Raw genomic sequence first — 16682 nt, forward strand, 5'->3', positions numbered from 1 at the left:
TTTTATTCTGACCTAAGATTTTGAACATGTGCTGTCCCATGTCCAGGTTCCCTAAGTGATGCTTGGGGACCACAGTCCGGGGATTTTGATAATCCATGTGTTCTAGATCCTAGCCTTAACTTCTTGTCACATGTTAAAGCTTTGTTTGTTTTTATGCTGAAATAAGAGTTTATCATAGGACTGCCTGTTCAGATTTAGGACTCAAGGACTTGTACTTAGTCATCTCTTATCTTTACTCACACATCCCAGTGCCATATAACTTGTCCTTCTCTTGTCCCCTGTCCCATGTTCAGTGTCACAGAGTACCAAAAGTGAAAGTGGTGGGCTGCTAAGGTGGGATGGGCACTCCTTTATCTTAAAGAATACTTTGTGGGTGTGTACAAATCACGACGATTTAAAGTCATATAGAATCTTTATGTGAAGCATTCAGACAGCTGATTGCAGAATCAAGATTGCTTCATTTTATTTTTAAGAATTGTTTAAATCAAATCAGTTGTATCTGTTGACTCCCACTTGTCTGCTCTATTTCTCCTGGTTTTTCAGTCTCTTACTCACTGTTCCGTAGTTTGGAGTTGTAGTAGGCTGTAAGGGAAAGGCAGCCCCCGATCTCTTGTCTTTGCAGTAGCTGTCTGCCTGTGGCATGAACTGCACCTGCTCCCCACTCGAGGTCCTTCAAGGTGGTCGGGTTCTAGGCAGTCTGCTTGACATGCTGTCCCCTGCTGCATTCCATTCCAGTGGAGGATTGATTTTCCAGCTATGCCAGGGAACAGATGCTCCTGTTTCTAATGCCAGGGTGACTGGGGATGTGTTCCTACCCCACGGCTTCCCAGCGGCCAGCTGTGTGCAACACCAGGTCTCACTGCTGTTTTTCTCCTGGTGTTCTGTGTAGTGTATTGTTCTTGGGTAAGAACCTGCCGCTGTGAGCAAAATAGGAAAATTTAAGATTTAGCAACAATACTCAGTCAGGAGAACTATTCAGTTTATGCATATTTACTGCTTAATCTAGATTTCTCTTCATCAGCTATGGTTGCGCCTCCATCTTTCCTCAGAAAGCCTAGGTCCCAAGAGTGTAATCCTTGTTATCGTTGGTGTGACGTGTTTCAGATCAGTATCCCATGGCCTCATTAGGTCTGTTTCAGCATGGGGCTGGAATTGTCAGCCCTCTGTAAGTGTGTACTGGCCTGAGAAAGCCAGGATGGGGATGGGGAGGCTCACACGCATGTGGAAGACATTGGCTCTGCAGCAAGGACTTTACAGGCACCAGCCTGAGGATCCCCACTGGCTGGCCCTGTGCTACGTGCCCAAGAGCTGGTAACACAAAACTGGGCAGGGATCTACACAAGGAAAGCAATGCTTCATTCCACGCGGAAAGGAAGTTATGAAAACCCATATCTGTCCTGCACTTTAACAAGCAGATGCAATATCTGTGTGTCTAAACAGAGAAAAGGGCAATTTCGTTTCAGCCAAACTATTTTAAGATAAAGGAAAAACTTTCTCTTAGCTCATGGCACGCCCTCCCTACCTTGATCCTCTTCAGAAGCTATGGGAGCCCAGGCCTCCCGAGCTAACTCAGCTCAGTGCCTGTCATGTTGCCGTCTGCTCTGGAAAGTTGCAGGAAGGGCTGATAAGGGGCTGAGGACAGAAATCTCAGCTCTTATCTCTCCCTCGCACACGGCTCAGTCCTTTTCCTGTCCTCAGACAGGGGACATAAACGGCCATCTCCTGGCAGCCAGAACTTCAAACAGGATTGGGCTGGCCTCACTCTGGAGGAGCCTAGGAGGAGAAAGTGGGTTGTAGCCGCCGTCTGCAAAGTTGCTCAGCGTCACTGAGGCGTGAGCTGCCTTCCTGGTGGGCACATGTAGCTTTTGCACAGCAAAACACTGTAGACAGGCACACAGAAGCAGCAAGCATGAGGAGGGCCCGCCAGGCGCCCATGCTCTAGGTCAAGGATTGCTTTGGTTAGAGCTTTGCCAGGACACAGGTTGAGTCTGAAAGGATTAGATTTGAGTTTGGGTTTGTTGATAAGTCAAACTGTTTTTCAGGGCCTTTGTGATAATGAGAAAGTGTCATCCAGAGGGCCTGGTTGGCAGAGCAGAAGAGTGAAATGCCAGCTCATGTGTCCTCTGTCCTTACCTCTGCTGGGAAGGTGGCTGTGACATCTCTCGTAGATTTTCAGCCTCTGACATCATAAAAATAGGGTGACCAGGAACCTTCCTGTAGAGCATGGGAAAAGCAGGCAGAGAGGACATGCTGCTGGCATGGCCATCTGATGGAGGAGGGTTAAGAGGTCATCACTGTCCTCCCTGCAGCCCAGCCTTGAGTTCCTCCTCCGATGGGTTTGCAACCTCACACTTGAGTGTTGAGGAGTCAAGGGTTGATACGTGTTACTGTCTTTGGAAGAAGTGATTGCTTGAAGATTTTTAATGAGTATCTGCCTAAAGTTCAGGTTGTATAAACGTCAAAGGTGTACCTACTACATAATTTTAAAGATCCCGCTTTCTTCTTGAAAGCTTCTTAGATACTTGTAAGGTTGTGAAATAGTCTAGGCTGTCAAGCTTAGCTGCTGTTTTCCAGTTGTGTTCTGTGGTGCCCTAGGAGCCCCAGCTGCCTACAAGAAGGGAAGGGAGCTATGGTCCGCTTAGTCAGAGTAACTGGAGTCAAAATTTTAATCCATTTTTAGTAAATTCTAAGTGATTTTTCCGTGTCACATTTATTCCTAAGAATATATTTTTAAATGATTCCCTAGACTGGCTTCTACAGAGTAGAGTCCATGAAGGTCATAGCCTTAAATAGTATACAAGAAGTGAGAAGGACCTTGGCTCTTTTCAATTTTATTATCTTAAACTAATATACTTGAGTAGCACCCTGACCAATTACATCTTTGAAGGTGTTGTACTCTACAAAGATCTTTGCTCTCAAGGCCCCGCTCTCTAAAGAGTCTCGCACCTTAATAAGTCCTGATACCTTATGGGGTGATTTTAAAATATCTTACAACAGTCTAATGTCTTTTTAAACTACTTTGCTTTTTTAGAAAAAAAGTACCCAAATTTGAGTTGTCAAGATTCCTGCATGACTTTTTCAGTTTCCTGTAGAGGAGAAATGGAGGAGTCAGGACCCCTGGAAGCCTCTGCTTTGGAGATGGAGCCCTACACAGCTGTTAATGGAAGCTGTGTGTTCTGCTTCTGGGGGAGAACCAGTTGACCTAGAATTATAAACAACAGTCAATTTGGATTATTTTTAGAGTCCATTCAAAGAAGTTGGTGCCTATGTCACATTGATCACGTCTGCTCTGGAAGAGCCTCGTTTATCTTGTGGCCAGTGTGAGATGAGATGCTGCCATGTGAGTCACTGCAGTTTCTACGCCTGAGGACCTTTCAGGGAGGCCAGAAGCTGCTCTATTCCTTCCTTTCTTTTCCCCAGAGGTGGCATGACTTGTCAGTGATTCTGATGTCATGACATGAAAAGTTGTTGCCATGGAGAATGGTCCTTCTAAAACATGTTTATGTTGGCTTTTCCTAATGAGAGGTAGCCTAAGCAGCTGACAGGCAAGTGGGGAAGAAGTAAAGACAGGATCTCGAAGCTTTGTTAACATTGGCGTTCACGTGAGGAGTTTGGTCTGCAGTTTGCTTCCCTTCCTACCACCTCACAGAGGGTCGTTTGTCTGTGTATGAATTCCAAGGAGAAATTCAGTGCCTAACTCAAAAGAAACCTCTGTAGGCTCCCAGGCGGGTCCAGAGTTCTCTTTCATGGCAGATCACTGCAATTTCCAGCAGTCCTGCAAGGTTAGCCTTTGTCATTAGCAAAGGACAATAGCTGAAGCCCTCCAGTTCCAAGCCTTTTCAGCTGTCTCCCATGGCTCACGGTGGATGTGTTCCTGAGACCTTGGAAGTGCCTGCAACCATGGGTGGAAGGAGTCATTCCTACTGCCTAAAGTGCAACAGAAAACTACCATGAATTTTTTTTCTCCATAGTCACAGTTTTGGTAGAAGATTCATTTGACTTAGCAGCGCCAGCATATGATTCATCTTCTTCTGCCTTTCACTTAGAGGATACACTTTACAGTTTTGGCATACTCAAGTTGCTAGCATTGCTTTTCCTATGCTTTAGACTTTAAAATTCAGAGAAGTATTGAAGGAAACAAGGGGGCTGGACTAGAGAATGTAACTCAGTTGCTAGAGTGCTTGTTTAGAATAGACAGCGCCTGGACTCCACACCCCCCACTCCAATTACATAAACCCGACATTGTAGTACACACCGGTAATTCCAGCATGCAGGAGGATCAGAAGTTCAAGGCTACCCTCTGTTTCACAGGAAGGGAGGCCAACCTAGACTCCGTGAGATCTTACCCAAAAAGAAAAATGAAGAGAAAGGGAGAAAGAAGAGAAGGAGGAGGAGGATCCCTGAACACAGTACTACAGTATCACAACATCTGATTGCATAGGCAGCCATTAAAATGACGAAAGTGCAGACAGCATATACAGTATAGATTCACTGGACAAAGGATGAGTAATGATCTAGGCAGATAGACAAGGTTTCATTCACTGATTCAGAATGGCAAGCGATTTACTAGAATTTTCCACTTAGTTTATTTTCTGCCATTTTAGCAGAATACCTGAGGCAAATTATAAAGAACAAAGATTTATCTCTTAGAGATCTAGAGGCTGGGAATTTTGATAGCAAGGTACCGGTATCTGATGAGGGCCTTCCTCCTGTGTCTGGGAGGTATCACACACACACACACACACACACACACACACACACACACACACACACACACACACACACAGAGCAAACCTGTGAGCTCATGTCTCTTAGTCTTCTTGGAGAGCAGTCACTCATCTGAGCCTGTCGCCCTTCACTACCTCCAAAGGCTCTGCCTCCAAATATTCTTAAGCTGTGCATTTTAGGGTTTAGTTTCCAACATGTGAACTGTCAAGGAACACATTCAAACCTTAATACCAAGAAGAAACCAAGGATAGAGGGGAGGGTATGTGGGTGGGGGGAGGAAGGCAGGGAGAAAGAAAGAAAGAAAGAAAGAAAGAAAGAAAGAAAGAAAGAAAGAAAGAAAGGAAGGAAGGAAGGAAGGAAAGAAAGAGAAAAAAAGAAAGAAGGAAAGGAAAGGAGGAAGGAAAGGAAGGAAGGAAGGAAGGAAGGGAGGAAGGAAGGGAAGGAAGAAAGAAAGAAAGAAAAAAACATCTGGTAATTCCAGAAGTTGTCAGTCAGCCCAGTGGTTGTAGAAGTAGATTGCATTTTAAATGATCCATTAGCCAGAGTTCAGTTAGCACCCATAACTAGTACTTGTGTAAGGAAAGAGAAGGAGATTCAGGCTTTATAGTCATTTGAAATTCATGTAGTTTCACATGCTATGAAATAGTCTTCATTTGATTCTCTTGCCCAACTTCTCAGAAACGTGAAAATAAATCTCCCTAGGAGGTGAACATATAGGCCCACAAGAGTAAGTTCTCAGTCGCTGTCTTAGGGAGCGCCGTCTCGGAATCTCTGCACAGCAGGCGTCTTACCTGTGACTGGGTTCTATACCTTTTTGCACACATGCACATACATCATGCTTGTTAAGTCATGGCACAATTACCATTCTAGTAATGGTAGCCCTAAGTTTTCATTGCTTGATATCAAAACTTATCTTCCATAAGAGGCTTTTGGGTTGTTCTGATTCCTTTATGTACTCCCTGATGTTGAAAGTGACTGAGGTTTTTAAGCAAATTCCTTAGACTAACTGCTACTGAGGCTTTATGTGTTTAGCCTAATTCTAAATGTATGCGATGGATGTCACACAGAAAAAGTACAGGGTTTTATGCTTGAACAAGCTGTGTGAGTACAAAAGTAATTCTTTGTAAGTGAATGCACTCTTTCAATTACATTGAAACCACGAAGGGGATGGATAAAACCACAGAGATGCCCCAGAAGCTTGGTACCTAGTTTGAGCTGAAGCTATTTGGACCGCTGCCTCTCCAACCCCTTGGTCTCAGGCCAGGGGCTGTAAGGGAACTTAAATTGCTGTCCAAAGAGCTGGCTTTCTTGGGCTTTAGAATCTCTTGCTGTACACTCCATCAAGAACAGTTCAGTTCAGGTAGGCCATTGATGTGTCCAGCTAATCCCAAAGGAAGTGTGACAGTTCCCATACCACTGTTCATTTTCCCAATTGACATTTCCCCTGGAAAGTAGCAGTGGTAACCTGAGATAATGGACCACTGGAGAAATACTCAGGCCATTTAGCTGAGGTCAGTGTATTGCTAAGGATCATCGTAACTGGTTCACGGCACCAGACAGAACCCTTGTTCCTTACAAGCAGTGCTTATCGTAGGGCAGGGTTTTGACTGAAAGGATGGAAGACGGGGCTCTGCAAGTGCTGGTCCCTTTGCTTCCTGCCCTTTCACGCCCCTTCTGGTACCAGCCTGCCCAACAGGTGGGTGGGTGATGACAGAAGCTCTTCCCCACCTCCCTGCAGTATATTTTTATCTGATGCTTTTGTTGAACACTGTCCATGCCCTTCTCAGTAGAGAGTATGCAGAATACAAGCAGAGTAAAAATGGCCCCTGTTGTCAAGAAGCTTAGAATTTCCTCAAGATATTTACAAAGCAAGTAAGTTATCAAAAATGAAAAATAAAAGCAGCTAGTTGCTCATGTGGGTAGTAAGCAAGGAGGTAGCCCTGCGAGGTCAGCCATGCCTGAGACTTGCACATGACTTTCAGAGAAGTGGCTACAGTTATTTCGTTTTATTGCTTGGATAATACCAGAAAAAAAATGGGCAGCTTAAGGGAAGGTTTGTTCTCTACCAGATACAGTCCATGTAGCAGGGAAGCTGCATGGTAGGGCAGGAAGTGGCTGGTCACACTGCCCCCATAGTCAAGAAGCATAATGATGAATGTTTGTGCTTGGTTCATTTCTCCTTTTTATTAAGGAGATCCCAGTGCAAAGAATGGTACTATCCACATTTATAGTGGATCTCCCCACCTCAATTAACCTAATCTAGATAATCCTTCAGAGGTACTTGTGGACATTTGTCTCTGTGCTGATTCTAGGCCCCATCACTGATTTGATACACGTAGCTGTGAGGGACCTAGAAGTTCTAAGTTGCGTAGAGCAGAGACCATATCTAGGCTCTGGAGCAAGTAACCAGTCAGTCCATTCTGCCCCTTCTGTTGGAAGGCGTGAAGTCTATGTGACATGCAGTGGGTCTCAGTCTTGTCTTTATCCTGGGCAGTCACACAGAGTCACTTCTACATGCTTATCTCTGTCCACAGTGAACACATGTGGTTTCTGCCTTGCAGAGATCCACTCCAACCTCATGTGGGTTTGTTGTGTGGAAGAGCCTGGGAGACATACAGGATGTCCTGATTCTATAGCCCTCTCCCTTGCCAAGCCTCTTCAACTTTCCACAGACTAATCCAGCACAAGTTGGTGACAGACAGGCTGTTGTGGAAGCAAGAGTTGGTTTATCATGGGCAATAGCAATGAAGTAATAGGCTCTTACCCTTGAGTGTCTGTTACCCTTGAGCTCTGGGGTCTATGTCTTTTTCAGTGAGAAAAGCTCGCTGGAGATTACTGTTGCACCTGACCTGTGTCTTAACGGGCAAGTCCAAAGATGCTGGCCTCCTGTCACTTAGGTGAGCAATGATGTGTGAAAAGGGTTGGTGAGCTGAAAGGTTTGCCTCTGACACACATCTTTGCACAGTAGTGTCTGGTGTTCGTCCAGAGCATCAACTCCAAAACACCTCCCAAAGTCCCCTTCCAACTGTTTGCTTTCCCTGCCCTCTAATAAGCTGACTATTTTGAGAGTATTAAGAAGAAAACTCTCTGGGGCGTTTTCCTGGCCGTCCATCTCAGTGTGCATGTATAAGTGGTGCACAAGCGGAGTTCTTTAGAGTCCAGTAGAGCTTCTGCTCTGCAGAGGCTACTGAGCCACCAGGCCTCTGACAGGGTACCTGTTCTAGGAATGACAGCAGACTGGTGCGCACACTTTTCAGCTCCAGGCTGCAGACGGTGGCAACTCACAGCTCCCACTGTAGATCATGTTAGGGTTCTTGCTTTCCTTTGCATTGCTGTCCTTCGCATTGCTGTCCTTTGCATTGCTGTCCTTTCTCTTTGATGTCATTGAGGTCCTCACACTGTGCACCCTTCGAGTGCCTGAATTTGCTCATTGCTGATGAGGAAACCAAGAGTACAAGCTGACTGACGTGGAGTAGGCAGCTCCTCAGATGCCCAAGTGAGGATGGGACTTCTGAAAGGCAGGAGGATTGGGAGTTGAAGGTTAGCCCAGGCTACACAGCAAGTTCAAAGCCAGCCTGAGCAAGAGCCAGTGTAAAGGGAAGCTTCTATAAAGGAAATTTACATGTTAATTTGTCAAATTACAAACCTATTAGGCCTGGCTTCAGGGCATTTTTAAAAATCATATTTGTGAACTGTAAGCTTGATAATCAGGTTTTCCTCATCTTAAAGATGAGTGTTTGTTTGCTTGCTTGCTTGTTTTTCTACAGTAAGCTGATGCCTCAGCTAATAATCTGTCCTCAGAACTGAGCTTGAAGCCTTGTCTGTAGGTTACACAACAGTAGATATACTTTAATGTCAGGATCTTCTGAAGGGAAAAGCTAACACAGCACGTGACACGGGGCGCTGTGGTGGGGAGCAAGGGCTCGGCACTCCATAGCATGGCATCGGATCCTACTCCTTCCATACCTGTAGATAGGGTGCCTATGCCCCGAGTCTCTTGGGCCCCTGTAATGGACAGAGCTTGTTCTGATCATGCCGTGAGCCACTCATGGAGCTAAGTGTCTGGCACACTGAGGTGGCTGCCCTCTTCAGTCCAACTGGATATGGGCACTCTGGCTACAATTTCCTCTCGTGTGTGTCAGTGCAGCTATCTCACAGAGTTCTTTTGTCCTTAAATTTTCAACTTGATAAAGTGAAGAGCAGGCTCCCCTGAGTGGTCTGCTCCAACCCACAGTACACTATTGATTGGGTAGAAGTGAAACCCTAGTTATTCTTGGGGGAAACCTGCCATTAGGGCTTTTAAACACACACTGAACTCAGCACCTCTAACCAAAGTAAGAAAATCAGAGGCTCTGTGAATATCCGTGTTAACAGGAACCTGCCTCATGCACTATTTCAAAAACAGAAGCCACTTCAGAAATACAGAGAAAACATCAGACTTCTGCACTGGCCTATGTGCAGGCATTTCTTCCTAATAGTCAATGAAACAGAAGATGGGACAATGAAGAGACTGTTAATTCTGTGGCCATCCCCTCACTCCTGAGCCCTTTCTTTAGAAAATTGCCTTAATAGTTACATAGGACATGTGCCCATTACAGAAGCTCAACCACAACCACATAAGGGAGGCTTGTGGCCATGCAGAAAGCCATGCTCTCCCACCTTTTCCTTCCGTGGGCCCAGGAGAAAGCTTACACATCTCCCTGCATTTGTCTTTAGTGCTGATGATGTTAGAGTGGAACTGTGAGAATCTTGCATTGCAACTCAGAGTGCTGGCCACACTTCCAGACGCCACACTTTCCCACCACAACCTGCCCTTCTTGGACAAACCCTCAGGGATACAAAGAATTGGTACACACTTCCAAGCCGTTGTTCCTCAAAGAGAACCTCAGAAGTGACCATCGGAATCTAGGCTCCCACCTTCTTGCCTGTTCCTAGAAGACAAAGCCTTGAGATTATTTTCCACCGAGTTTAAAATAGATCTGTGAATGTCTGCATAGTACCATTCCCTCCAGGGCCTGGCGTGTGGGTGGCTCTTGTAGCCCTCTGAGGACAGTATGTCATGAGGAATGCATCTCTGAGGTGGTGGATCTGTTTGTTTTGTTCTATGGATGCACTAAGCTGACCTTCCTGTTGGCCTGGCTTGATCTGGTGGTCAGAGTAAGTTTGCTGTGAACTTCCTGGTTTTGGTCTGGCCCCAGCACTCTGCACAGAGCAGCTGCCAGCGCACAAGGGACCTGGGAGCTCATCCTCAGCTCCCCCAACAGGATTAATAGCTGAAATCCCAACAGGCCTTTTTGAGAGAGAGAGAGAGAGAGAGAGAGAGAGAGAGAGAGAGAGAGAGAGAGAGAGAGAGAGAGATCCTAAACCCTTGAATGTAACTGAAATGTTTGGCAAAATTATTGGTCATCCCTCCCATTGTGATGTTTTACATAAAACCCGAAGGTGTCAGGTTTTACTAGTTTCTAAGACACTGCTATGAACCCAAGACATTCTCCACATGTACAGAGTAGAAAAGTCACATTTAAGTATGATAGATTTTCTTTGAGGTTGTATCATATATTAGAAACGTTTCTAAATGCTTTTTCAAAAGGTAACTGCTTGCTTTGAAATTAGACAAGATTTGAAAATATTCATTTTCTTATAAAGCTATATATGTTTTTTGTGTTTTACAGAACTAGGGTTAAACTGTAGTGAAACTGGTTTTTGCTTGTCAGTGTGTAGAATGAGAGTCCTGAGCATTGCTCCCTCAGGTATCAAATTGCCAGCTATTAGAAAGAAAAGCCTTACCAAAAGGTAGCTTTCCGGGGTTGGGGATTTAGCTCAGTGGTAGAGTGCTTGCCTAGCGAGCACAAGGCCCTGGGTTCGGTCCCCAGCTCCGAAAAAAAAGAAAAAAAAAAAAAAGGTAGCTTTCCAATGATGAGGCAAGGAGGCTATCCTGCTGGACAGCTCTTGCCACAGGAGCTTTGTCCACTCTCCTGGGGGGGGGGGGGGTTTGCTGGTACTCAGCACTTCTTTCCTCCCCTGCTGAGCTGAGTGGTGAGCCTGAGTCCGCAGAACCTCCCCGACATAGGAATTGCTCAGGCCCATGCTTCCGGGGGATTAGAGACCCGGGAGATTGAGTAAGTGACTCAGAAATGGCCTATGTTTCCTAATAACTAAGGATGATTAATACCAGCAGCCAGTTCCTGCTATTAACCTATTGAGAACAGGAATTCTGAGGTAATAAGCCAAAGGACAGGGAGCCAGGGTTATACGACCTGAACACAAGGCCCAACCTCAAACCTGGCACCCAGCCACCAATGAGACCTCTGCTACATTAGTGGGCCACCTTCCCAGTGCCCGTGTCTCTGCATGGCTATGGGTGTGTGCCCTTACATGGGAGGCAAGATCTTTCTTGTCCATCAGTCTAGCACTGGCAAGTACTGAGAGCCTTAAGAAGGTGTTTCATTCTGTCATGCAGAATCCCAGTCCTCACTCAACATTTGAGAAACAAAAAGACTAAGTGGCCTGATTTTGGAGACCTAAGGCTGCTAACTTCTATTTCTTTTCAAATAACCTGATGAGATACCAGCAGCATTTGCTGACTGACAGGTGTGTGTGTGTGTGTGTGTGTGTGTGTGTGTGTGTGTGTTTGTGTGCATGCATGCATGTGTATGTGTGTGAGAACATGTGTGTGTGTGCGTGCATGCATGTGCGTGTGTACGTGTGTGTGTGTGTGTGTGTGTGTGTGTGTGTGCGCGCGCACGCACATGCACTCTCTGGTTTCCTTCAGTATTAGTCTATTATAGTTCTCTACCTATGAGTCGCAATTCCTTTGGGGGTGTCCAACAGCATTTTCACAGGGGTTGCCCAAGATCATCAGATATTTATATTGTAAATCATAACAGTGGAAAATTTGCAATTATGAAGTCACAATGAAAATAATTTTATAATTGGGGGTCATCACAAATGAAGAACTGTGTTAAAGAGTCGAAGCATTAGGAAGGTTGAGAAGCACTGGTCTCTAAGGAGACTAGAAGGTCAGTGTTAGGTGTCTTCTTCAGTAGCTCTCCACAGTCATTTTTTGAACCAGGGTCTCTCATTGGACGTGGAGCTCGTTGATTGGGTGGTCGGCCTGTTTTGACTTCCCCATCTGGAATTCCAGGTGCACACAATTGGCCTGCTGTGCTCTGAGCTAAGGTCTTCCTGCTTGTGCAGCAACCGAGTTGATTTCCTAGCCACCCTCGAGAGTATTTAAACTTATCCACCATTTATCTCATTAGTTCTGAATTTTATTGTTTTAAATCTCGAAGTTAACTGCATGGATTTGGTTTTGAGCCATGGGCTGGAAAGTGTACAGCCAGTGTCGATTTGATATGCCCTGGAGTTGATGCCCTTTGATGGAACTCTGAGCTGCAGTGGAACTCAAAGCCCAGTCGTCATTCAGTAGGACGTTGATTCTGCTAGAATTTCAAACAGAAGTCGTTTTAGTTTCACTGAAAGTTCTGAGGGCTACCGTGTCAGGAAAATGTAGAGTCCGATGTGCTGCTTTGTAATTGAACTGCAGTGGCAGAGCATGCCCAGCCACGAGTGCTGAAATGCACGACATCCAAGTTTCTAGATGAGCACAGAAGGACCTGCAGAATCACAGAGCTCTGGGGCATGCGCGTCCCTGTGTCTGCAGAAGACTCTGGGATTAATCCTCATGTGCATTGTTGTTTCTAGGAGAATGTTTCTTCCAAAGTCTGTGAAGCCACTTACCAGATGAGATCTGTCTGGCCTTCTCCCGCACAGTTCTCTGTGATCCCCTTGTTCTAGGTTCTGCAGCTCAAGTTCATCGTGAGTGGGTTCAAGTGGCTCCTCCTGGCTGCTCTGTGGGATGAATGAGTGTTAATAATCACTTCTCACTCTTGTCCCCCAGGACGGCTGCAGCAACTCCACTGCGGATGAGGCGGACACCTCCCTGACCACGACCACAACCACAACCAGTGCCTTCACCATCCAGGAATATTTTGCCAAGAGGATGGCCCAGTTAAAGAGCAAGTCACAGGCCGCAGCTCCAGGGTCTGACCTTTCAGAGACCCCCATTGAATGGAAAAAGGGAAAGAAAAAAACCAAAGAGGCAGCAGGCACAGATATAGAGAACTCTCCCCAACACAAGGCCAAGCGGCATAAAAAGAAGAAGCGAGTGGAAGCAGAGAGGGGGCCTGCGGCCAAGAAGAGAGACCAAGTCGAGCTGCAGCCTGGAGGCCCCAGTGGGGACGAGTGTTCCGACGCCTCTGTGGAGGCTGCAGAGGATCGTGTGCAGACACCAGACACCCAGGATGATGTCCCAAAGCCCAGGAAGAGGAGAGCAAAGAAGACGCTGCAGAGGCCAGGAGGAGTGGCAGTAGACACTGCACCGGACAGCGCACCAGTGAAGAAGAAGAAGAAAGTTTCCAGATAGCGTGTGGCTAGCAGGGTCTCCAGCCACTCAGCACACCACAGGGCAGAACGCTCTGGCCTGCTCAGAGTGCAGCGAGCCCCAGCAGCTCAGCATCTTTCAACTGCCCACAGGTTGCTGGCTCTATGCCCCACATCTCCCTCAAGCCACCTTCCTAGGAGAACTGATTTGAATGTTCCAGATCGTGACTTTCAATAAATAAAATAACTTTCAATAAACAAATAGATTCTTTTTTAAATTCTGAGCCTTTCACATGAGTATTTATTCATATCCATACAAATACAGGTGTGTGTGTGTGTGTGTGTGTGTGTGTGTGTGTGTGTGTGTGTGTGTGTGTGTTTGCTCTGGTTTCCTTCAGTAACTGACTGCTGCTTCCTTCTGAAGGACTTAGTCTAATTAAGGGATTAAGAGGCAGTGGCTTGGATGCAGATGGTTCCTTTTGTTCTGTAGCCAGCCATACATTTCTGCCAAGTGGGAATTACATGACTGCATTCCCCAGTGAGTGTTTTGCTACACTGTGCTTCAGTGTTGGTGGGTGGCTGTTTCTTCTGCTGACTGCTGGCCACCAGGCATCACAGGCCTCCCTTGATGACAGCATCAACTGGGGACAGTGAGTCCCTAGGTCTCATAGGTCACCAGAGATTCCTCAGTGTAGAGTCAGCCTTATTTCTGTCTCATATTCCTTGACCAAATCCCCTGGAGTGGGCTTATTTGTGTATAATGATCATTAAGTCCACAGAAAGTTGGGTGGATGGAGAAACTGAGGCACAAAACTTATGCCCCCTTAAAGGCAGGCTCTGCATTAGGACTGCCACAAGGAAGATTTTGCAAGTATAGATATTTATGGGTATCCAAGAAACTCAGGCCAGGTGCTGTTGCCTCATGTTCACACTCCCTCCCCTAGCCACACATCCACACGCCTTCCAGGTGCCTCTGTGAGCCAGCCAGCCCTGCTGTGTGGTGGTATAGCCTGATCCCTCAGCCTGTGTCTCTCTGCCACTTTGCTTTTTCCCCTCTGCCTTCCTTCATTTCTTCTTTCTAGCTCTCCTTGTATTTCTAGTTCCTGGTTTCCCTGTTTGTTTCGAATCCTTCTGGGGCAGTCTTGTGCTAATGGCCATATTGTTCACAGAACTGTTTAATAGCAGGGACCACCCAGGTAGGCCTATGCCCACACTGTGACACTTTGCCCTTGATTTTAATTCCTGGGGTCACATGTTACATAGGAAATTTGGTTCAGAAAGTCTTGATATAAAAAATAATCCATGGAGTAGATCTAGCCTCTAAGAACATTGAACAGTATCAGTGGCTTCAAAAGACAGCCAGCCCACTAGGACCTCAGAGATGATCCTAGACATGGAGCCTGAAATAGTATCCAGTTCCCTGGATATTAGAATCCCAAGCCAATAAAGCCCCAAAGGTTTTTAAAGTCATTTTCTTCATGGTTTCTTTGTTTGCTTGTTTGCAGACCGGAGAACAGCTGTGTGAAAGCTAAGGAACCCCTAACTTACCAGTACACGTAGGCTACCTTCTTTTACCTTTTGTGATATTGAGTTTAAAGACTTGTTTCTTTGTTTATGTGCATGGGTGTTTCCCCTGCATGTGTGTATGTACTCTGTGGGTGTGTCTGGTGCCCAAAGAAGTGAGAAGAGGGCATCATATCCCCTGGAACTGAAGTCATAGATGGTTGTGGGCTGCCATGTAGATGCTGGGAACCCAGAGGGGGTTCTCACCAAGAGTAGTAAGTGTTCTTAACAGACGAGCCAGCTCTCCAGCCCCAGTTATATTGAATTTAGTTCCCTAGGTTAGTAAAATGGGAGAGGCAAGGACTGGAGCTCAGTGGTAGAGTTTGCCTGGTTCCATCCCTGGTGTAAGGGGAAGGAGGGAGGGGAGAAGAGAACAGACTTGTTTGCATGATCAGGAACCTGTGAGATCCATCTAGGCTAACTGGGGAGATGAATCCCCAGCAGCCACATGCAAGTGGCTTCAGGTCACCCTCCAGAGAGGGATATAGAATATGATTGTAGTTTTAATGAGCTGGGTGATCTTTGTGTGCTGAGGATAAAGCAAGTTGCTATGCCTCGTAACCCCCACTCAATGGTCTTAAATAGGTAGCTGGGGGGATAGGGCATGTGCATAATTAACTGAGAGGTGCTTGGCCTTGAAAGAGACAGAACACTTTCTCCAGAAGCCTCCGTTTTCATGTTTTCCTGCTGGTCTCCCTCTGAGACCGTGGGTCAGAGGGGAAGTTGGAATAATAAGATAAGCACACAGGGAACTGCGTGTGATAGTCTGGATACTTATAAAATCATTAGCACACAAGCCTCGCCTTTGCCTGGGTTACTCCACCAGATAAAAATGCAGCAATGCTGCATCCTTCATTGCTTTCCTCGGCAGCCTCATTCGGTTCCCAGAAGAAGAGCAGCCCTCTGACAGGATGCCCCCGTGTTGTCTTGCAGCAACCCTTTCTGTGGATTTTAATAGACAATTATCACTAAGCACAGTCTTATGTGCTGGGCCCTATTCCAAGCACTTTAAATAAATCAACGTGTTAAATTGTCATTCATCCCTGTGAGGTAACCTCATTCCTCTCCCCTTCACAGAAGGGCCTTTTGTGATGGCTGGAGATTTATGCTACCCTAAAGCCCCATGATGCCCCAGCGCCCTCTCCACACCACCCTGGGCCCCCTTGACTCTCAATTCCAGCTTCACCTGCCTTGTAGGCCCTTGGGTTGCATCGCCCCATAGTTTGATTACTTACCTGCACAGGGAAGCAGCTGGCAAGCTCTACAGCTAACCCACGTTGGTCTTACCTGTACACGAACGTGCCCTTGGGTGAGTTGGAAATCCCCGAAGGGGCCTCCTCTCCACCTTGGCCCTGCAGTTGTTGGGAACTTGACTAACTCAGCTTCTTACAACCTGTGTTGGAGACTGGTTAAAAGAATCTTCTGTTTTGTAGTAAATATCGATGCTTTTGGAAGATAAAACCCAAACTAGCATTTGTTTTCTTACACAGGCCATGCCTCTGTTTCTCTCTTCACCTGTCCCCTGAGTGGCAGGAGCAGGCCGAGACCTGTTTGCTCAGAAGAATCAGCACCAGAGAAGTTTCCTTGCAATCTCTCCCAGTGATCTCAGCTCTTGGATCAGCAAGCAGCGGCTGTATTTAGATTTGAGTAAGAACTTCCTCCCCACCCGCCACCCTGTTTATCTCTCTCAGCTTCTGCAGCCGCTGCAGTTTAGAGCCTGTTGTGCTGGCATGGAGTGGAAGAGGTCAGATCGGGTGCCCGGTGTGTGCTTTTATGGTGTGCGATTATTTGTGAGCAAATTAGTACCATGTCCTAATAAAGGAGGTGACTAGCCTTGCACACAAGCAGTCTGTTTAGGAAATACTGAATATATTTAAATGACTCGCACAAACCCTTCTGGATCCAGCAAAAGGAGGGAAAGGCAGACAGAGACATTGTGTAGAGAAGGGACTAGAGAAAGCGGGCCACTCCAGAGTTCATGTAAAGGTGATACTTGATACTTGCAGGGA

General features: G+C 46.3%; 1 protein-coding gene and 1 long non-coding RNA gene across 11 annotated transcripts in view; one reads left to right on the forward strand and one right to left on the reverse strand.

Annotated features, from left to right (window-relative positions):
* Pinx1 (PIN2/TERF1 interacting, telomerase inhibitor 1) overlaps positions 1 to 13388 on the forward strand; it is a 59243-nt gene extending 45855 nt beyond the window's left edge. For 3 of the 6 annotated variants that reach the window (XR_010057822.1, XR_010057820.1, XR_010057821.1), the window contains one exon: positions 12629 to 12859. Coding sequence is in view for 3 of the 6 variants with exons in the window: in NM_001083337.2 (NP_001076806.1) it covers positions 12629 to 13153 (525 nt within the window). In the remaining 3 variants the exon portion in view is untranslated. Of the gene's footprint in view, positions 1 to 12628 lie in introns of all 6 variants that reach the window. The other 3 variants (NM_001083337.2, XM_006252181.5, XM_039093331.2) reach the window with 1 other exon arrangement.
* On the reverse strand, positions 439 to 16394 carry LOC102549097 (uncharacterized). Of its 5 annotated transcripts, XR_005494041.2 has the most exons (5): positions 15961 to 16391; positions 12469 to 12579; positions 9585 to 12170; positions 1523 to 8239; positions 439 to 917 (listed from the first exon to the last, which is right to left on the reverse strand). It is a non-coding gene; the product is annotated as an uncharacterized LOC102549097 (long non-coding RNA). The 5 variants fall into 5 exon arrangements; XR_005494042.2 differs by lacking the exon at positions 9585 to 12170 and having other exon boundaries at positions 15961 to 16394; XR_010058170.1 differs by having other exon boundaries at positions 1523 to 1773; positions 2134 to 12579; positions 15961 to 16389.
* Between the last annotated feature and the right edge of the window lie 288 nt (positions 16395 to 16682).

The sequence above is a fragment of the Rattus norvegicus genome, chromosome 15, assembly GCF_036323735.1.
Source record: "Rattus norvegicus strain BN/NHsdMcwi chromosome 15, GRCr8, whole genome shotgun sequence".
Taxonomy (NCBI): Eukaryota; Metazoa; Chordata; class Mammalia; order Rodentia; family Muridae; genus Rattus; species Rattus norvegicus.